Source organism: Serinus canaria, chromosome 3, assembly GCF_022539315.1.
Source record: "Serinus canaria isolate serCan28SL12 chromosome 3, serCan2020, whole genome shotgun sequence".
NCBI classification, from domain to species: domain Eukaryota; kingdom Metazoa; phylum Chordata; class Aves; order Passeriformes; family Fringillidae; genus Serinus; species Serinus canaria.
Genome location: NC_066316.1, coordinates 56574602 through 56597723, shown reverse-complemented (window position 1 = coordinate 56597723; position 23122 = coordinate 56574602). Strand labels below are relative to the sequence as shown.

Genomic DNA, 23122 nt, shown 5'->3' with positions numbered 1-23122 from the left:
AGTGTAGAAAAATTAGGATATAAATCAAGTCTCTCCAATAACACATTAGTTTCTGCTTTAGCACTTTGAGATATGCAGCGATTTTCACAAAGACAAATACAGATGAAAGCTGTGATACATTGCCCTCTTAAGGAACAGCTTCACAGCACATAATGTATGCATAATAAATAATAAAAAATAATAATAGTAATTAATAATATTTACTTATTTTGATGAAAGAGGCAGCAGAAGACATGGAACGAACACCAACAAATTGAACTCTTGAACATCAACATGTATACTTTTAAGAACAGGTTACAAACATGAGGTGACAGCCAAGTACAATAGCATTCCTGCTCTTACACTTGTGCCGTTTTATTGTTAAACAGTAGAGCTGTTGCAGCATAAACAGGACTTGTAGAGGAGGGATGCAAAGGAGGAGAGAAAAATAAATGCAATTGGGCAACTAATGTTTATATTTCATGTCTGAATAGCCAAAATAAGGATGCAATTTTCACTTCTTATAAAGATCCAGTGTGGGGTTTATTATTCCATCAAGTGTTACACTACAGAAACCAATTCTGAGAAAACAGGAACAGTTTTTATAACTCAGGAATGTAACTGACTACCAGTAGCCCATAACTCAGGCTGCTCATGAGAGCTGGAATTCCTTCTCTTATTCTAAAATAACTTTTAAGAAGGTGTCAGTGCCACCACACACTCACATCCCATCCCCCAGGTCAAACACACATGCTGTGTGTTCAGTCAGCAGGGGCAAGGAAGTCTCCACTGCTCAACTGCTGGGCACTGTCAAACTGGAAACCTGGCAATCCTGGATGGATGCTCCAGTGTACCTACTGGAAAAAGTCAGCAAAGATGCACATTCCTTTCATACGAACATCAGGAGTCTTGGAGATCATGGTCCAAGCCAGCACCCCATAAGCCCTTAAGACCCAAATGTGCATTCAGAGATCACATGGCACACATGTATTGGGATTGCAGGAATGCAGAGACCTGGCAAAAGGGGATGCTCAGGTCAGGACTGAGACAAGTAAATACTCAAAAACCCAGTGAATAACTTACTATGGTCATGAGATAATGTGAAATTGTTACATTTACCATGAGATAATGTGAAATTGTTACATTTACCAGCTAGATACAGAATAAATGAATGATCCACTTTGGCAGAATTGTGGGATGGTCTATGCATTTAATAGGAGAATCCAAAAGAACTGACAGTCTTATAATACAAAAAGGACATTATATATACATATACACACAGAGTATGTCTATATATATCTATGTAGATATATATAAATCAGTAAACTTGAATAGTGCCTTTATCACGACCATCTTAAGGCATTCAAAACATTTTACTATGACATTGACCCAATTCATTACCTTTTCTGCTTTGGCTGAAATAAAGCAAACAGATTTAAAGGTCTGATCTGAAACACCCACAACATCTGAAACAAAAGCCTATATCTTCAGTGACAGCAGCATAATCTAAGAACCCACCCACTGCACTGCCTATCAGCTGAATAATATTAAAAGGAGTCTAAATAAATCATTCCCACTCACAGTTTTTGCAACAGCAGAAGATCAGTCTCAAAGAGACTTTCTAGCCATAAATTCTATAGATTCTATTACAAATTGAGGATAGAAAAGATACAGCAAGAGGGCCTGCCCGAGGATAGAATGCCACTGAATATCAAATAGTATTTACAGTACAAGTAATAGGATTATAGAACATTTTATAAATACAATTAATATGTATACAAGGGCACATAAAAGAGAAACTTGTTTTCATGCTTTACAAAGTAAAGGTAACCTGAACTAAAACTCACTGCAGAATTCTACAGCTGCTGGCTAGGAGCCTCTCTTCTCCACTGCCTGTACAAACCAATCCCCATTGTAGGTCACCAGTGAAACACCCATGTTTTAAGCAGCAACTATGAAGAATCTCAACAGACTCTGAATCTATGTATGAAACGTCAAGTTTCAAAACATGGGTAAGGCAGAGTATGCTGGAGAGCTCTGACAACACTCATGTGTAACTAACTTTGTTAGAGGAGAACCTGGACTGTAATGAACTGCACTTTTTGCAAGGAAATTCATAATACTGCAGCATATAGGTGGCGAAATTCAAACAAGGAACATTACAACTTCTAACACATGACATTAGATAACGCCAGAAGCATCTACCAAATTCTAAAGTTGTGAGCACTTCCTGTATTTGTTTATAAAAGGCAAAAGAGTATTTAATATTTCAGTACTTGGACACGTCCTTAAAAGAATCAATTATTTCCTTTAATAAATGCAATTGGTTTTTCTTTTTAGACCAATGGTGCCTTTACAGGACACTTATTTATTCTTTTGTAGAATTATTTTTAAACTGCCTAGGATCAGTAATAGTATTAAACAGGAATACACCATAGTATAGTGCAGGCAGAGGAGAGATATACTCAGATGAAAAGGCAATTTTAAGAGTCAGTTTAATGAATTGACATTAATTTCTCTGCACTTCAAAAATGGTGAGGCAGGCTTGATTAAATTACCTTTAACCAGCAATATATTATACTTTGCTCCAAGACAAGTAGACCAGTTTTACTGGGATACTTAATATGAAGGAGGATAATCTTTAAAGTTTATTTACATGAAAAGCAATCTTTTTTACATAATATATAAAATGAAGCAGTTATGCACTGCAGCCATTTTATAATAATTAAGCTAAATGAAATCAATCTTAAAAGCTACTCTATTTCAACAGCTGTGGGAAAGGCAGAACAGGAATTGTTTTATTAAGCTGCAAACTCATTTTCATTATAGTAAGCAACGAACTAACTACTTGTTTGAGAAAAAAACTTCTCATAACCATCTTCTAACCATTATAAACACTTCACAGCAGAGGGGTGAACTTCCACAAACATTTCCTTCTGCGACAAAGTACGTTTAAGAAGCTTCCTCACTGCCAACCGGCTGCAGTTCCCTCAGTTATGTCAATAAAAATCATTTTTGGACCACACCAGAAACTGGATCGCTCAAATTACCACACTAACAAGAAAGGAAACTCCAAATGCTAACCAACAAGCACTTCCTTCAGTGATCCAGTATTTAGGACAACACTAGAGACAGTTGCACTGGCACAAACAGAGACACTGGACTGGAGCACAGAAAGAGAACAAATGGCCATAAGCAAACAAACCAGCCTGGTGAGAAAAGTCAACTGGTAACTGATGTTGGCTGCAAGAACAGCTATGAACACCAATTTCATGTTGTTTAGATAGTTGCAATGCCAGTGCAATGGCACAAATAATAATTTAGGAAAGCAGTAATGCTTACATGCATGTTATTAGATTATCCATTGGAATTAAATTCCAACATAGAAGAAATGTTTCAAAAGACACTAAGTTTACTAAAAATAGTGCATTCTTTTTTACCACTGTGTTTATTTTAGGAAAAAGAAGGATAGTGGCAAAACCATTTCTGCCTTTCAACACTTAACTCCTGGTCTTGTCTCAGTGAAGCTGCTTAGAGTGATGCTCCCATCCCTGCTCCAGATAACCTCAACAGGCTCAGTACGCTCCATGAGACCCTAGGAGCTACCTGAGCATCTGCTGCTGGAAATTATGGAAACTGATGCAGAAGGCAGCAGGCACAGCTCTAAGTTCCGAATTCTGTTCTGAACCAGGCGGTGAAAGACAGAGCATTTAAACTGTACTGCCAGCTCAGACAGATCCATGCACAGCCCTTCTCCTCAGTGCCTGTGTAACCAGGAGCAAACTGTTCCAGCCAAGGCAAATGGGTCTCCACAAGTCTCAAAAATCATAATTTAGAATATTTTCCCATTACTATCTCAAATTTATCATAAATATACTACTCTAAAATTTATTTTTCAAACTAAAAATTCCAACTAAAGCAGCACTGTACACACTTTACAGTTTGGTTGTAGTCAGAAAATTGAACTAGATTTCAGAAAGTGTTGTTTCTAAGGCTTCTTTTCCTCTTACATCTATAGAACTGATGACAAGAGACAATCAAGTTGTTTCTGAGTGAGCACTCCTGCTTTAAGAGTACCAGTCACATGCTACAGTGTTACTAGGATCAAATCCAATTACTATGTAATAAAATACTTGTTCTAGTATTTTATCATCTTACAATCATACTATAGCCAAGACTGACACTTTTTTGTTTCAAAGCTGAGAACTAGGCCACTCCCACAGCAGCTGGAAACATTTCAGCAGCTAGGGGGCTGTTTTTCCAACACTGTGAATAGTAAGGCTAAATACAGTGAGAAGTGAGGGTACAGCAGCCTTTTTTTTTTTTGTCTTTAGAAATGTATCGGAGAACTTTATTAGCGTAAAGTAGGTTTTATATTTGGTCAATGCATGGAAAAACTGTGATTAAAAATTCTGAAGCAGAGATTTGTTCTCTAAAATTATTCACTATATGTATAAATAGATACCAGGCATCTTAGGGAAAAAAAATCACTATTTCCTATTTTGAGTACTTAGAGTACAGAGGACCAATAACAATATTCAAGTGATTTTTTTTTAACCTAACATCAAATCTTTTCTAAATTAAACAATTAACATCACTGGAATAAATTAATTCTCAAGAAGGATTTCTCTGTATTCTAGGGAAACAAAATGTACAGAGAGGGAAAGTGAAGAAATATTTTTTTTAGCATTTAAAAAGAAGTGTGCACATATTTACCCTAGCAATCTTTCAGTTCTCTTAAAGGAAGAGACTTTTCAAAATCTAAAGCTGCAGAATTTATTATTTAATTTTTGACCTTTACTGCTCTACTAAACATAAACCAGATCACGACTCTGAACTCCTCTACTTGCCTGTTCATCATCATCATCATCATCTGACTGCTGTTCTGAGTTTTGGGAACTACCATACTCATACTCAATGGGCTTTGGATTGTTGTATGGGTAGCCATTGTCATCAAAAAACCTTCGGAAGGTGAACTCATAAAAAGCGTGTTCAGGATGTTTTCCATTTTTGTACCACCCATTGAGGGTATCATTTCTGTTTCCCTCCTTATCATCATCACTCCACAATTTATCTGGATCAACTGGATCAAAGTTTGACGTGTCCGTAGGATGAGCAATTTTGGGAATGTAGAAAGCAGACTGTCGCCGCAGATCGCTGGAAAAATCAATTGTTTTGAAAAATGGATGAGCTTTTATTTCATCTGCACCGTTTTTGCCCAAACGATCTTCTGGCCCTCGACAGAGTTTAATAATGAGGTCGGAGGCCTCTGGAGTCAATTTAGCCTGAGGTGGAATATGAAGTGCGGTTTGCCAGTTGATAACCTTAAAAGCAAGAAGATGTGTTATTTATTTATAATTTCAAAAAAAGGAAAAATACATTAAAACAATGAAACAAAACAAATGACCACAAAGAAATAATTCAGTATGTCTAAGGTTTTTCACGGTAGAGGGGAAAACACGAAGCTGCTCTTTCAGAAAGATGAAAAATATTTTGTCTGGAAATCTGGCAAAATGCAGGCAAAGTTTATTCACATTCCAAATCTAAACTAGAGTCAGGCATGGAAGACCCCTGCTATAAACCAACAAAGATACCATAAAATCTGGGACCTGAGATTAGGCACATGTCTTACAATCCTGAACAGATGAGGCAGATGAATTTTGAGTTATATGATGTACTGTAAAACCTAAGAGATTTCAAGTTAAAAAAAAAAATCAAAAATCAATACTGCACTACATTTAAGGCACCTGAATGCAATTTTACAAAAAAAATGACACATGCAGAAGGCTGCTTTGATGCTTTCTCTGAAACAGCAGGGGCTCAGGAAGGAAGGGACCAAAGGCTTTGAGCTGTCAGTAGCCCTGAGCAGGCAGTCATCTGCTGCTCCTCCACCTTCCCATGCTAAGCACCTGCACGTACATCACCAAAGGAAATCCTCTGCAGGCAAACAGGCATGGAAGCCAAGAGATGAGAAAAAAACACATAGATACTGGAAGAGGGAAAGGGAACAACAACTGGAACAGATACAAACAGTGAAAGGCTGAGATGAGATGTGATTTTTAGTTGACATGTTTATTTTGACATGTTTTTAGTTTGACATGTATGGCCAGAAAAGTTACAAATGTGATTCTAGAAGTCTCTTTATAAATTAAGTGCACCTCCACAGTAACGTAAAGTTTAAAATCTTTAGTTTATAACATGCTTGGATAGGCAGTGCCCTCAAACATCACCTTTGTTTTCACTACAAATTAGTAAGACTATGTAAGTTTCAAGCCTTTTTCAGACTGTTAATACCAGATTTTTAAAGTTACCTTCATTTGTGTTTCCAGTGGCGTTTGTGCCAGGAATGGAGGCTGCCCCACTAGCATCTCAAAGAGAATTACTCCAACACTCCACCAGTCACACAACTGTGTGTAACCTGAAATAAAGTTCAAATAAAGTAGTCAAGCCTTTGTATTAAGAACAAAAAAGTTCAGAAGAGAATTCAATACTTAAGATTTCCATATTAACAATTATTTATTTTTTTGTTTATTTTCATCCTGGGGAGAAGGGGGAGTGTGGGAGAAGTGAAGCAGGACACCTGAGTACCAGCCACTTTGCAGTGAGACCGCAGTACAAAACCACATTCATTACCTGTTCGTAACAACACTTCAGGTGCAATGTAGTTGGGTGTGCCCACCAGGGAATGGGCCAGGCAGCGCTGGTGCTGCCGTGCAGCCCTGCGCTCCAGCGGCTTCAGCCGATCCCCACACCTGCAGTTGGCCGGGTCACCCCACTCACTGCTGAAATCCATGCTGTCCTGACGGGCGTGATCACCTGCCATGGGGTGACAAGGATGGCAAAACTGAGGATGATTACTTTAGTTCTTATCTAATATGAAATTTTCTTTATCCATTAACATTCCGTGTTACAAGACCATCAAGATGTTGATTTTTGTTTATGATATAAAATACCAAACTCTGAGGACGTAATTTTTTTAAGCAAATTTTTGACATAACTCCGAGAAAACACCGATCTCGATACTTCTCAGATTTTTCTTAACATCACTACATTGGGTGTATAAGGTGTATATTGTTTTAAAATTTGAGTAAACATAAACCGCTAACATTTAAATCGCAAAAAAAAAAAAAAGAAAAAAAAAAGAAAAAATCAGATTTTAAATCTTTATCATCTCACCAGAGACTGCATAACAGTCTGGGCTAAAATATCTAACATTTTGAGAAAAACTAATCAGAAGTAATTTAAACCTTGTTTTTGAAGGTGTGTTTTTATTTTTGGAAACCAAAAACAAGTTATCACATAATCTGTATTTCACCACTCTCAAAACTGTGACTTCTCTTTCATTCCACCTTTTTCTTTAGCTGTTGTTTCAAGTAATCAAGTATGATTTTGAAAAGCCTACTTATACCTTCTCATAAAGGAAACAGCACAGTCATCTTTCTACTCATTTATAAATTAATTCCTTGTAAAGAATACTTGTATCTCTCTTACCACTCTGGTAGTATTTTGAGTCATGGGTCCATCGAAAACCAGTACAGAGCCCGAAGTCAGTCAGTTTGATATGACCGTCACGGTCTATCAAGATATTGTCAGGTTTAATATCTCTGTGGATGAAGCCCATTTTATGAACACTCTCAACTGCACACGTCAGTTCTGCTGTGTAGAACCGTGCCAGGTTTTCTGGGAAGACACCCATTCTAATTAGGAGACTCATCATATCACCTCCTGGAATGTAGTCCATTACAAAGTACAAATTGTCCTTATCTTGGAATGAATAGTACAGGCGAACTACCCATTCATTATCAGCTTCTGCAAGGATATCCCGCTCAGCTTTAACATGAGCAACTTGATTTCTAAGCAAGACATCTTTTTTCCTCAGAGTCTTTGTTGCATATAGAGCGTTAGTATCCACCTTCCTTGCTAGGCAAACTTCTCCAAATGCACCAACTCCCAGGGTTTTAATTTTTACAAACATTGACTTGTCCATTTTAGCTCTTCTTAGCCGAATGTAATTTGACTCTTTCTGGCACAACATTTTCCTCATTTGATCCCGGGCTTCTGGTGACAATCCAACCTGTGCAGCAAACAGAGTTAAATCTGAAGAGTGAACAGTACTCTTAATTCTTGGCAATCTTCTCATAATTAATTACAAGGCTTAGGCAAAGCAAACCAAATACTTATACACAGCACAAGAAACACTACTTAAAGGGATTTGGTTTTGTTTTAATTTACACATTAGGATTCTATGAAAACATACAGGAGTGATAAAAAACTGAAATGTGATCATTTTCAACAGCAAAATGCACAAGGTGCCATGCACCAGGAGGTTCTAGAGAAGGGACTACTACATTCTTAAGAATGGTAATTTACAAATTACTGATAAAAACCACTGCAAATAATATATCTGAGTAACAGCGTGCATCAGCTGCCTCCCTGATTCTCTTTACAGGGTTAAAGAAAGCCAAGACATGTCTAGGAGCTGTAAGTTGCTGAGGGCTAAGGAGCTGCCATGGGAAAGGCAGACTAACTGGAGCAGAAGTCACTGAACTTGCGGACCATGCTCTAGAATTTCAGCTGCAGGAGGAAGTATGCATTCCCTCTCACTCTCTCACTTCCACGTGTAGCTACCCAAAACACATCCTACTGGCACTGCTTCCTACTGCCTGCCCACACCTCTGCCACATGCCTGGACCAACTGATATTCCCTCTTATCATATAGCACACCCCTTTCTAACAGGGCTTCACTCACACTCTCACCACTGCTCTCCACTGTACCTAGGAACCAGCTGAGCAAAGCACCTCCTGAAGTGGCTCACTCCTCCCAACAGCATCTTTTCTTGTCTCCTATCTGCATACATATCCCTATCTTGACTGAACATCCCTGGTTTTCTAGCCAATGCCACCAACCTTCTGACAGCTGAAACACTCACAGACCACACACAACTCATCACCTACAGCGTGGAAACTCTTATCTACAAGAACCACATTGATGACTCTTGTTGGACTCCAACCTGCATGCCCTCCCAGTATATTTTCACTGGTTTCAATTCCCTTAAGAGTCCCATCCAATTCTGCTGCCATTTTTTGGCAAATTTCAGGGCGTGGAATTAGAATAATCCTTCTTTGTTGTAATGTGAATAGACTCTGTCTTCAATTTTTTTATATTTTTTCTCTGTGACACTCACCACATAGCCTGATGTTCATTCATTCTTTTGTTTTCTGACAGCATTTTCAAATTACTATATGCTACCTTTGTCACAGCATCTCAATTATTTTATCTGCCTACCGGGCTTGAAATCACCATCCCACACCAATGATTTCCAAGTTCAACCTATAGCACGCTTCCTTATTTTTTCATGCACAAGCACTATTCTAAAAGCTTTCCATTTCGTACTGTAACATCTTACTGATTCTTGATACCAAATCTTGCTGCTTCCATCTCTTTAAAGCTTGAAATATGTGAGATACTGTCTGCATAGCAGTATTCAGAACCATCAATAGGACTATGTAACTAGTCTAGGCCTGTGTAGACTGTATGTTAATAGATGACTTTGGCCTTGACTGACTTTCAACATAACTTGAAACAAAATCTAATAGATGCAACTGACAAAAAAGGCCAAAAAAATTCAATTAGATATCATTCAGTATCTTAAAAATGCTTTCACAGGTTACTAATGTCACCTTAAATTAAAGAAAATACTGTTAGAAAACATAAAACTTCTTACAGGCATCACAGCAAAAATGGATCCAAAGGAGATGGAATTTGGAAAATGCATGCAATATGCTTGTCTACGCAAATGAATTTCACAAGTTATTCAAATTTGGTAGGATTGAAATGGGAAGGGCTGTCTCAAATTTGAGACAAAATTTTTTGTAGACATCAGATAGGCAGTAGTTAGGACTGGTTAGCTGTAGTTTCAAGACTGGTGTGGGAAATAGGTTCAACTACATGTTTTGAATCAAAAAATTGTCTTATTGCAGGAACTTCTGTGTCTTCCAAGACAGAAACATCTGAAGTTTTCCACAAATGAACAGCTTAAGGCACACTTCAACACAGAAGGAAGGACTTTTTTAAGACTTAGAAATGTCAAGAAGACAGCTGAAGACCTGAGCCTGGTAAAGTTCAGACAATGGTGGGTCACCTTCTTAAGGACCACCTGAATCCTAAAGCTTGTCTCAGTACAGACCCAGCTGACACAAACTGAACCCCACCCATCACTGACAAAGCTAGCAAAGAATAAAACCTAGATGCCAACAAACCCCTAGGAGTGAGACTCAATACAATAATTAATCTCTGCAAGATATACAAAGAGTCTCCAAAATCCTGGTTTTGGAAAGCTTTGCTTTCTTCTACCTGCTCTCTAGCTCTTGCATCTGAACCATTTTATAGTAAAAAACTAGCCCAAGTACTACAATTTGTCATCTCTTTCCTCAACCCACCTTCATTTTTCCGTCATCCACTTAATTACATTCTCTCTGAACTACTGTATTTTCCCTAGAACTCTTCCTCAGCTTCAGTATTTACCAAAAATTAACAAACTGTCAGCTGAACAAACCTTTCTGCATGTGTATTTCCAATTATTTCAAGATGTCAGACACCAGAACTTTCCTGACAAGCTCTCTATCATCACACAGTTTGCTCTCATTTTGCTTCCTTCTCATCTTGCTGTGCCTTAAAGGATGACTTAAGCTTCTCTTTGCAGGAAAAGACACCTATTATAACTCTTGGCCAGACTCACACATCTAAATCAAACACTTTTGAGACCACTCAACTCCTAGGAGACCACAGAAATATGTCACATATGCTAGAAATACAGCATCTGGTGAAAGCAGGTATTTTCACAGGTGCATTCTGAGGTTTTTTCTTTCAAAACTCAAAGGGCAGAGAAGAAGGGATTCAATACTTGCTTAATCTTCTTAAAACTTTCTGAAAATAAATAATTTCCCTTTCTCCTTCTCATGAAGGTCCAAAATATACTTTATTGTCGTGGCATTCCTCTCCTGTATGCTTATGAAAAAGGAGAGGTATGCTGAAGCATAATAACCCATCTTCCACCCTCCAGCCTGTCATTAAACATCCCAGCTTTAAATCCAGCATAAACTATTAAAACTCTAGCATTAATATTATAAATATTATAAAATACTCCTACTAAGGTGCTTTAAAAGAACAAGAAAAATATCAAGAGAAGTTTATCAGTGCTTTTATATAAGTAATACTTATTCTGAGATACTACAGAATACAACACAGTAAGAAGGGAAAGTGAAGTCTGCAAATCAACATTAATTATAATCGTACATTTAAGTACTCAAAAATAGCCAAAATAAATTCATGCTTAATTTTGATGCAGGGTTGCATGCAAAGCCCTCTAAAAAGGGATCATGCTATTCTTAAGAAACACTGTGGCTTCAGAATCTTACTTGTCTACACAGGGATGGAGGCTACAGAGTTCAGGAAAGCTTCCCACACCTTAACAGTTTAAATCAGCTGTTAGTGAAGTGAAAAAGGAAAGAGAGAAGACTAAGAATAAAGATCTAGTAAGAGTTCCAGGATGAAATCTTGCTAACATTTACATATTCGTGATTAAGCAAACACTTACAGTAAGAATTTTCAAAAAGTAAGAAAACACAGATTTAAAAAAAAGCATGTCAAGAAAGTGGTATAAGCCAAATACATACTCTCATAGAATAAATATAAAGAACATTATATTTATGTCAAACTTTCAACTACAATTGTTAAGAAATATATTTGTGTGACTCATCTCAATTTCACCTTTCTGCAAATCTTAGTTTCATTACTTCCCACTGTTTTCTCTTTTGAAATGACATATGTTTATCAGCTCTAGTTTTTACCCTTTAGATTTGGTTTAACAGAACACTGAAACTCTAGAAATAGACCACTGACTCCACGCAGGCACAAAAAAGTTGATTTCACATGTATCTGTTTTATAATTATGCCCTTCAATTGCTCTTGAAGGGCATAATTATAAAAGAGATACATGTGAAAAACAGATACATTTACAGTGCAGATTACAAAATAATTAGACAAAAGATACCATCTCTTTCATTCTAAAAAAAACCAACTAACCTTTAAATGGTTTTTATTTGAACTTTAAAAAACTATTCCTACTAATAACAAACTTCAGAATGTAAATAATATTACTGTTTGCATGTCTATATAAAAGCACTAGCCAGCCTGCAACTTGTCACAAGTTTGCTTGTACCTTCAGTACTTAGTTTAAAAAAATATAAATATTTTTAAAAATCATTAAAATATTGTTTATAACTCAAAAATCAGGATTAAGTAGAATCCATAACAAAAAGCGATGAGCCATGTAGCTACATCTCAGTTCATGTAACAATTGTTTTGCTTCTGCTACCTTACTGTATGTTGACCATATAAATTACTTTAGACATCCTAAAAACTCTACTTAAAAATCAATTTCTAAGAAGAAAATTAAATACATAAACAAGACATGGAAGAAACTTGCCACATCTCAAATACAGAGATTAAAAATAGATTTCAGTACTAAAGTTCTAAATCTTCTAATTATCTGTACTATTTAATTCTACAATTAAGATATATCTTATAAAAGTAATACAAGAAGAGTTTAGTCATATATTTAGAAAGAAGGAAGAGTTTACCCGCATCATTTCATTCTCTAGCTGTTTTTTCCGGTGCAAACGTTGCTGGTGTGACTTGAGTATATTCTCCACATGCTGCTCCATGAAGAATTTAAAGGCTTGAGGGGAATAACTTTGAATGCGAGACTCTCTTCTTTCTTCATCTTTCTTGTTTTTTCTAACAGGAACAGGTGAGGTTGTAATTTGTTTCTTTTCTTTATCTGTTGAATCAACACATTCGTAATTCTTTTCATTCTCATCCTCCCTGGATAAAGGAGGTGGCTCCTCCTTGTTGAGCTTGGGTCCTGCCTCATACAGATTGACAGAAGGATTCTGATGTAACAAGTGTTTAGGGTAAGGTGGTGGGGGACCCTGGTAATTTGGAGCCTCTGCAACAGCAGACATAACTGCCATATTGCTGGAGGGACCGTCGGAGAAGGGAATGGTCTGAACAGTTTGCACGGGCTGCGGCATCCAGGAAGGGTGAGTGGGTGCCAAGGCAGTCTGTAGCTCTGGTTTCAGCACTCGCATGCTTTTCACTGGCTGCTGAATGGGAGCTGGCGTTATGGCTGTGACTGTGGTGGCCGAAGGCTGGGAGCTGCCCGAGTGACTCTGCCTGCTGCCGTGATGGTTGTTGAAGGAGTTTGAGCGCACGGGAATACTGGGCTGCCACGCAGGCATGTCATGCCCATTGCCCGGCGACGACTGCGGCTGCACGGGGGAAGGCTGTGACCAGGATGCAGGTATTCCAGCCACATTTGTGTTGTAAAGTTCCAGGTTGTGACTGTTTCTGTTTGGCACCATTATTGCCTGAGGAATATTCCCATTGGTGTATGCTGAAGGAGGAGCAGATCCTCCTGCCTGCATCTGTAGTGCTGTGGGACTCTGCCTGTTAGTTGGATTCATTGGGTACGGGGGTGGCTGGCGACTCACTGAATTTCCAGACACCACATTCTGGTGAACTATGAATTCTGCCTGACAATTGCCATTTTGCATTCCAGCTCTTCCTGAGGGAAAACTAAATTTGCTGTTGGCAGAACTCTGCATGATTATTGGTTGCCTGCCAATGGGGACAGCACTCATGCCTCTCTGACCCTGTGCGGATGAATTCATAGGAGGAGGATTCATAGGTGGAGGTGGATAACCATCCTGCCATGCTCCTGGTGGCACTGGAGAAATACGGGAGATGACATATTCCATGTTTCCAGAGTACCGCTTTGTTTGAGAATTTGGCTCCCAGGAAGGAGGTGGAGGAGTAGTTCCCCTTGGAGGGGGTGTCTGCCCCCGAGGAGGTGGAGGAGGAGGAGTGACACTCCTTATCTGCGGTAGAGGTGGGGGATTCACTCTCTGTCCATTGGCGGGATGAGCCTGAGCAAACGCCGCAATGCCAGATCCAGATAATGGCCTTCCTACATCAGGCTGTGAGCTGGGACTTTCCGAGCGATAAACCACACCCTCTGCCAGGGAAGGGCCGTGCCGCTGAGGAACCAGGGACTCCTTAGAACCCTTCCAGCTCTGCTTGCGGTTTACTGACTGCTGGACAGCCCCTGCTTCCACAAGAAGAAAACACAGCATTTACATTATTGGAGACTATTCCTATTTACTGCTTTGAATATTTTCTTCTTCTGTGTTAATTACTACAGAAACAGGACTTGAATTTTCTGACGCAATATAATCCACTGTACTTCATATGAAAACTATTTCTAGTAATACACAGCACTGCATGTTAATATGCTCAGTGTACATATAAGAGGGAAAAAAAACCACATTGAAACTATAAAACTATAACACCAGAAAGGGATTTTTCAGAAATCGTTTTGCTGAAAATGTATTTTGCTTCAGTAAAAATGTAAAATTTAATTGAAAAAAAAGGTAATGTGCAAAATTATATTAATCACACAATGTATTTTTAATCACGTGTACAAGAAACTCTCAGAATGCTCAGCACAAATGCAAAAAAAATTAATAGCATGGAAAAATATGTTATGTTGCTATCCTTTCCAGTTAATACTTGCAAAACACTTAGTGTTCTTAAACTAAAATTTAACTGAATGCTGTAAAATCAAGGCTTGCACCCTTATATGCATACAGATCATCCAGACTTGTCATATTCCCATAAGGCAGAATTTGACTAAGTACTTTAATTTTAAAAGTTCTATCTTTTTGAGTAAAAGTGTTGTAGATAGAGAGGCAAAAATTAAAACTGCATGAATGCAAAATTTACAGAGCAAAAGCCTGCTATACATTAACTTTGCAGATGCTATTTTGCATCATATAAACAAAATATACAAGGAACCGATGGTGCAGGTAGTCTTACTGGTGGTTTTTATAATGTTAACACTAAAATATGTGTAAACACATGCAGTACTTTAATTTCTGAAAATCACTCTGTCCTCACTTAAAGAACATGTTAATTACTATATTTTTGCAGGTAACAATGAAAACTATGTCTAAAAGGTGGAATTTACCTATGAACTTCATACAAGCACCAACTAATCCTGCCTAACAGACTAAAGGAAAATGATGCTGTTCTTTGCAACTCTTGACTAATTTTTCCTCCTACCTATATTGTTGATTTAAAATCTAACCCTGGTGCTAGCAGCTCAGCACCCAACTTTAGTATTATAAAAGTTCAGTATGTCTGCTGCATTTTAAAATTACTCTTTTTTTAGGTGTATGCTACTAAAAAGGCATCAAGTCATATTAAAAATGTGCTAGCATCTGTTCAGAAAGCAATAACAGCAAGTGGCACAATTCTGACTCTGCTAGTAAAGGCAAAGTCCATCCTCTAACATCTCTAAGAACATGAAGCCTGCCTTAAAAACTATAGAAACAAAAGCTGGAACCAAGCAGGAAATTAAGCAGAGAGGGATGCTGAAACATCACATCCTAAAATACAAGTATCATAGTTATATGATATATAAATACACACACAGACAAATACATACACAAAAACACACATACAGAATGCTGTTGTGTGGGAGTGTGTGTGAAGAGAGGCAAAAAATTTAAAGAAGAATTCAATGCTCAGCACTTACTTCTAAGTGGCAACTGACACAGAACAAAACACAGGCACCACATCAGCAAGGTAACAGAAATTACCAAAATGAGATCTGAATGCCATTCCTGGTTTAAAAAATGTTTACACACAGTAATAATCCATGCAGTTATAAAACAATGCTTAAGAAACTCAAGTCAAATGGGCCTATCTCTCAGAAGGATTACATCAGATATATAAAATGCTGGTTTTAAAGGCAAAAAAAACCTGTATCTCAGCATTTCTGTTCTACTGTGAGCATGTGAAGGCAAAATTTACTATGTTCTGTGTTTCACCTATAAGAATACACTCAGTGAGTTACTGAGTCACCATGGATACACCTACCTGGTGGTTTCATACCTGCGTTTACAGGTCTTGCTGCTGCTGCAACCATCTGTTCCCGACGAGGATCCTGGTAGCTCATTTTACTTATAAATTCAATGGCAGCCTCTATACTACGGTTGTTAGTTTGTCTAAGAGCTTGTATAACCATATCCTAAAGAGAAAATTGTATACAAAATATTATTTACAAGAAAATCACAAAAAATACCAAAAATCATGGCTAATTAGCCAAATATCCTCCACTAAATTCACCAAAGTAATTTTACAAAGTATTGATTTCTCTCAATTGTTTCAGAACTAATTTTAAAATGTCTTCTCCAGAAGAGACCATCCAAAATAGTACTGCAATCTGGATGTTCAGAAGAAAAGCTAACCAGTTGAAGCACTGCAGTCTGATGTAAATCATGTCATCTTGCTATTCATAGAGCAGTTTGGTCTTACAACCCTTAAAAAAGGACTTTATAATAAAAAAACCTATACAAAATAAAGTTGTTGCAACCTTTATGGACCAGCTAACATTAGAAAAAGGAGACATAGCATTTTCAGCTCAAAAATCTGGTCACCTGTGTGATATGAATTAAGTCAATGTCTTAAAGACCATCACTATACAGAGAACATACGAGGATTTAACTTGAACCATAGCAAGCAAAAGAGATTTTCTGAGAGATGTTTAGGATAAAAAACCCTATTACAATGAATAGCATTCTACCCTGATTATTATACATACATACATATATAAAAAACTACTTATATACACACACCTGATGCTTACTGATATCTATCTCTTCCAATTTACCCCTTAATGCTCCCTACTACCTGAGAGGTGGGGGTGAAATAACAAGAACGTTTGTTGATATTTCATTTGTTAAAAAAAAAAAAAAAATAAAAAAAAATAAAATCAATACATTTTGAAACTTCTCAACCAAGAAAAATGCTTTTCTACTTCAGCTGTATCTGTTCCTAGGGACGTATGTGGATCAGTGCCATATGGGCTATTGTGGCAAGACAACTGTAGGTTAACACATGGCAGAAAGGGCTTATGCTGGCAATATGCCTGAAAAAAGCCCCATATAATCACAAGTGTCATGGGAATTTGCAGTTGTATCCAAGAACAAAGGGTAGAAGCGAAAGGCTTCAAGATACAAAGGATTCAACAAAAAAACCAACTTAAGATACCTTTCTAATTTATTGTCCAGCCACATACCACAACCTTCAGTCTGCAAAACCAGCTGCAGGTTCAAATCTGTAAAAATGGAGCTGAGAACCAATCTACTTTGAAAAAACAAACATACACCCCTCCTTGCCCCAAAATCCCACACAACAACAACAAAAAAACTTCCTCAACCTCAGCAAGGAATCACAGAGCTGGAGCAAATTATGACAAAAATCATTTATCTTCCTGACACACAGTCTGGACTGTGCATTTGATCAAGTGAAAGGAACATGAAAAGCCACTATCAGCACTTGACACTGGGATGCTGCTGAAGAAAAGCCAGTTGGTAGTTTTGGAGAAGCTTACTCATGGTAGAGGTAGATCTCTGTAAATACCAAAGCATCACACACAGCAGAACTCATGAGCTGGTCACTATTGCAAGCAGTGCACGCCTGAAAAGTTAATCCCTGTTGTGGTACTGTGCCTTTTTCCTTTGGCAAGAAGAGTGGTTTGCTAGCTCTTTTTAAACATGCTTTTGTACCCAGGTTTACAAAGAAGGCATGAAAACAAGTGTGATTTATGTGATGTGCAGGTCCCAATAAAAACACAGGAGCTGTAAGTGTTTATTTTTCATTTCTGGAAACCACATTTCAGATTATTTTCCAAAATATTTGGTATTGCCTTTCAATTCAGAACGGCCATGTTTTATCAACCTATTTTAACTGAGCACAATCCAAAATTGAGTATCAGAGGCAAAATCCATGTTCTAGAGAGTCCAGTCCTCTCTGCCTAAAATTATATAATTAAAACAATCTCCAACATAAGAACAATCTGGACAAGATGCTAAAAAAAAACAAAGCCAAGTCTCTCTAAATCCTTCTAGTCCTCTTCTACATCCCCACTATCACCAGTTTTATGTCCTAATCAGAAATCTACCATATTTTGAAGCTTTTTGCTTATCACACTGTTCAAACATGCCCTGACCAACATGCATTAATAGTTTATAGCTAGCAGAACACCAAATCTTCAAAATAAAACACTTCACCTCATCAAAGCCAGCAGCTTGCAAGTCTTGCAGCATCTGTCGATTAACTTCTGATGTTCCTTTGACAGCTGAGGTCGCTTCATTTGCAAAAGGCAAAAGTGAGTTTCTTATCTCCTGCAAAACCTTATGATATGTTACAAATTTGGGGGGATTTCGGCCTTGTCTAGGATCTTCAGGTAACATTTTGCCCATGCTGTGTTCAGCTTTAGCAGCATCTGAGGGTTTAGGCAAATTCCTGAGGCTCTCTCGTATTTCCTGTAGCATCTGCTGACTGCTGCCAGTATAATTACTGGCAGGAAAAGTTTTAGGCCTCATTTGTCTATAACCTTCTGGCTTCTCACTTCTCTTCATGAAAACATGTATATATGCAACCTCCACCAAGGACTCGCACACACCAGAATTCAAGGAAGACTGGCTGATGTCAGAACTTGTGAAAGCAGTGGCTCTTCGCTATGAAATCTTGGTTCCGGTAGTGCTGGAGTTTGTCACAACCCAAAACTGTTATTCTGTTAATAAAACAAAACAAATCACATTTAACAGAGCAGTAAAAAAATTCACAGTGTAGCACTGGAGTAGTGAAACATTCACATGCAGCACTGCCTTCACAGATACTAAAAGCATGCTAAGCAAATTCTTCAGGCAGCATTCACTCAAATTAATTTACAAACCATGTTGGGTTTTTAACTGTTAACAACTAATGTTTTAGGTGCCTCAAGTCTAAACAGTCCTGAATTGCAAAGGATGTGGGCATAGTAAAAAGAGCTCTGTGTGGTGGACAAAGCTTTCGAGAGCAGATATGAACCACTGGTGTGTGCCAGCACTGCTTCTTTGCCTCTCCTCTCTCCTGTGTCCATTTGTCACCTATGTTCTCCCCATCAACACCTTTGTAGCTAGAAGAGCCAACTCTACTACCCAGTCAGCCAGGATATGGATCAAATAACCTTGCTGTTCAATGATTCCGACATCCAGCTCCATCAAAAGATGGAAGTGAAAAGTACACCAGTAAGAGCATGTAATTACAGTGATTTTATCCGTTCTCTAGCAGTCACATTTGTTAAAAATAAACATTTGCCTGGCTCATCATATGCAACTTTATGACTTCTTGTATCATTTGCTACTTGCATCTGTTTAAGGGTTCAGATTCTGAGGCTTTCACAGTCTCTTAGCTCAAGTCTCCTTGAACCAGTCTTCGTCAAGAGTTAAGTAATTTTAAAATTTATTTTACATAAGGGAAAATGAGAGCAGGAAGAGAAACAAAGAAAATTTTAATCAGATTTTTTTTTTTTTTTACTGTAAAATAGTTTAACAACTCAAGCATCAAATTCGCTGAGAGCATAACTATGACATTTGGTAAGGGAAACAGAATTTTCTGCCAAAAGCCAAATAAAAAACGTTTGCATTTTGAAGGCGCTGACTCATCAGGGAAAGAGCCCCATGTCTGCAGAGAACTCAAATCTCTGTGTTCAGGCTGGGCACTAATTATTACTGCAACTGCATGGCAAAGGACAAAGCAACCACAGTGAAACACTGAAGAAACTGCAGAGCATTTGCCTCTTCAGAGTATCATGAAATTAAACTTTGTCAGTCTCTACTGCTTCACAGAAGATCAGTTACTAAGGCAGTGCAAAATAAACTAAATGTTTCAGCTCTGTCTTTTCTTCAAAGGCAATAAAAATGTTGAAGCTCAACTCACACTACTCCTTTACTACTGTGTTGCTAAACGTTTCTCATATTAGACATAAATTAAGCAAGTATCCAAATTTCACACAGTCTACAAAAAAGTCACTCTTTCTTCATTCACATTTCATTTCTATAACACTTGCACTGTCACAAACCAATTAGTGATTCAGAAATTGAGGAGGAATATGACAAGTTAATAGGAAAAAGAACTCTCAGAAACACATGCAAATTATCTGAATTAAATACTCATGCTACACATATATGAATAAAAACCTGAAAGCTGGGAAGTAATACATAAATGAGGACTGTGAAAAGAAACACTTAAGAGATATCCACTTAATCCCATTCTCCTTGGAAAACCATTTTAGAAATAACAGAATTTCTCTTATGAAACCTGCTACATCTTAAGGGGTATAACTGCATTCACAATCCTTCTTTGCACTGTGATAGCTTTGAAACCTTGAGTGCAGTTGGGTAGTTACACGTTTAATACAGTCCTTCAGCATATAGTTCTTTAGTGCTCACTGAATAAGGAAGAGATCATCAGACATGAGTGAATTTTAATAATTAACAGTGAAATTTTGCCCGAAGTATTAAGAAATCCAGAAATCAGCAGAAAGTACAGCATGAGAGCTATTAAAATGTAATTTAATTTTGGCCACTTTCAAAATAATTTTCCAAACATGCAGTATTTAAGACATTGAAAATACTTTTTCCAAAGAAACTTTTTCCAAATAAAATGAAGTAACAACTTGACAAAATACCCCTACATATGTTTTTAACAAATTCCAAAGGCCTGGAATTCAGGAGAAAACGGGTTTTGCAGCTACATATTTTACAAATTTCATCTGGTATTGCAGTATTCACTTCATGGTTACACCTCGGATAGCTGGGATAGATAAATCTAACACCCCTTAAGAGAAATCAAGGTTAAATTAACAGGAGACTAAAATAATAAATCAGGACCAGTCTTGGAGAATAAAGCTGCACTCTAAATCTTTAGCAGCAGTTTAGGTTTAGGAGTGTAAACCAGCCAGTCCACTTATCTCCCACCACTTACCACAGACAGTGTAACTGTTTGTAAGGCCACACAGCATGAACCAAGCTAAGGAACTTACCCAAATAAATAACTTTTTTTTTTTTGGTGGGTTGTTCCTTTTGGCAGCACCGATGGGTACGAGCATGTACATGTTAAACTAAGTCTTAGTTCTTGGAAAACAAATTAAATTAGTCCTACAGAAAACAGGAATTACTACAGTTCACCTTGCTTTATATATGAACCTCAGAATTCACAAGTAATCTCTGCTTATAGACATTGGCACACATTTTAAAGAAGAGAGTGTTGACTGCTGAGTAAGAAATGGATCTCAACTTTGTACTTCTAACTACCAAACACCAACTGTATCCATGGGAACTGATGTCTATTCCCTCCTGTAGTTTTGTGTCCCTAAATAATCTGTTTGTTAATGCAGCTGTTTTTGCCGATTAAATTCTCTTCCCCAAAGGAGTTGAAGAAAATAATGTTTCACCTCTTTTCAAAATATGGGAATACAGTATTTGCTTTTACAGGTCAAACTGTAAGGGGAAAAAAAAAGCCCACCTTGTGTTTTTTTTTTTTTTTTATATTATAATCATAAAAGATTATATAAAAGCTTATATAAGTAAGTACTTGAATGAAAGCTCAGAAGTGTTCAAGGCCAGGCCTAATGAGGCTTGGAACAACCTGGTCTAGACGCAGGGAGCTGGAACTGGATTATCTCTAAGGTCCCTTCCAAGCCAAACCAGCCTGCGATGCTCTGAATGGCAACATGTAACTGTCAATGACTCCCATGATTTTCTGAGGGTAAAAATACACAACCTTTGAATCTAACTTTAAAATTCCTTATAAAAATACTTTCAATGCCTGTATTTCCAACTGAGTAGTGAACGTCACATATTACTGTATGTAGGTACCCTCCCTCACGTACTTATTCTAACATCTTATTTTATACAAAATCACAATGCTTCACTGATAGGGATAAAGAAAGTAACTTCAGAAGACATAAAATTAAGTTTGTAGGGACCTGGCTTAGACCAACTAAAGGAGGCTCTTCTTTCAGGCAACAAGTCATTGAGCTGCAACAGCATTTCCCAAAGGATGCATTTCCAGTGCTAAAAGTTTTCACAGGATAAGGAGAAAACTGGACCATGAAATTAGCACATACGCACAACTACATATGGTCAGAGAAGCCAGAGCTGGAAAGAACCAGAGGCCAGCTGAACACTAGGAACATTGTGCATTCGCTCGGTTTGTTTCCATTCTTCGCTCTGCTATCTCATTTAGCAGGATCCAGCTCTTCTACATACACATTCATGTACTCCCGGGAGCAGCAGGAGTCATTTCAGGCGCACCTCAGAGCGATCTTCACTGCTAACGACTGCAGGGCAGCCAAAGCCTCGCCGCGCTGCTCAGGCCGGCACGGATTGCTGCAGGACAGCAGGACCCGGCCTCCCCGGGACCACGCAGGCCAGGAGGGTTTCACCGCCGGGCCGAGTATCCCGAACGTGTCCCGCTGGGACACCTGCACTTCTGTCGCCTCGCCGGCCCCAGGCCGTGACCTGAGGTGGCTCCTGCCACGGCTGCGTCCCGCAGCGGGCCCGTTACCGCCCCGACCCCCCCTCCGGCCCCGCGCACGGCGGACTCTACCTGAGGCGAGAAGGCGGCGGCGGCAGCGCCCCGGGCGCTCGGAGCTCGGCCCCGCCCGCGCAGCGCCGACCGGCCGCGGCCCTTCCCTTCCTTCCGCCCTTCCTCCGCCCCTCGGCGATGCCGGCAGCGCCCGCTCGGTCCCTCCGCCAGCGCCCGCCGCCGCCTCGGGCCGCTCAGTTCGGCGCCGCCATTTTGTCAGTGTCCCCGCCGCGGAGCCGTCCGGATATGGGCAGATCCCGGCTTGCCTCGCGCGGCTCCTGCCGCTCCCGGATGGAGCAGCGGCGGCTCCCACCCGCCCCGGCGGGGAGCGGCAGCGCCCTGTAACCCCTGCGCGCCCGGGCGGCGCACCCGCACTGCACAGCACAGCACTACAGTGCGCTGCACTGCGCTGCACAGCACTACCGGGCACGGCCGGCTTCTCCCGGCCCAGTGCTGAGCACCACGGACAAATTCCCATTTTCTAATTTTCCCATTTTCTTTTAATGGGGGAGGAGAAAGCTCCGCTGAGCCTCGTGTTTCAGCTGATGCCCGAACGATGGACTCCTTACAGAACAATAGGAAGGAAAACCCACCGGTTAG

The 23122-nt window shown here is 38.9% G+C and overlaps 2 protein-coding genes across 6 annotated transcripts in view; both read right to left on the bottom strand.

The window, feature by feature from the left end:
- The window catches only part of KATNA1 (katanin catalytic subunit A1), a 183098-nt gene that overhangs the window by 19246 nt on the left and 140730 nt on the right, over positions 1 to 23122 (bottom strand). The window lies entirely within an intron of this gene.
- LATS1 (large tumor suppressor kinase 1) lies at positions 1170 to 22829 on the bottom strand. Of its 5 annotated transcripts, none has more exons than XM_018919929.3 (8): positions 22544 to 22829; positions 18178 to 18683; positions 15983 to 16133; positions 12622 to 14150; positions 7471 to 8053; positions 6613 to 6795; positions 6291 to 6397; positions 1170 to 5303 (listed from the first exon to the last, which is right to left on the bottom strand). In XM_018919929.3, exons 2-8 carry the CDS (start codon positions 18526 to 18528, stop codon positions 4788 to 4790), a joined length of 3420 nt encoding a protein of 1139 aa, XP_018775474.1. In that variant the 5' UTR covers positions 18529 to 18683; positions 22544 to 22829; the 3' UTR covers positions 1170 to 4787. The 5 variants fall into 5 exon arrangements, with proteins under 5 accessions (XP_018775474.1, XP_030091753.1, XP_009093508.1 ...); XM_030235893.2 differs by having other exon boundaries at positions 15998 to 16133; XM_009095260.4 differs by having other exon boundaries at positions 12622 to 14147; positions 22544 to 22828.

Coding starts and splice junctions, on each gene's coding strand:
- LATS1 (XM_018919929.3), bottom strand. CDS start 18,528: ATGAAGAGAAGTGAGAAGCCAGAAGGTTATAGACAAATGAGGCCTAAA. Junction 14,151..15,982: donor CGCAGGTATGAAACCACCAG/GTAGGTGTATCC, acceptor TTCTTGTGGAAG/CAGGGGCTGTCCAGCAGTCA. Junction 6,796..7,470: donor CTCAAAATACTACCAGAGTG/GTAAGAGAGATA, acceptor ACCCCATGGCAG/GTGATCACGCCCGTCAGGAC.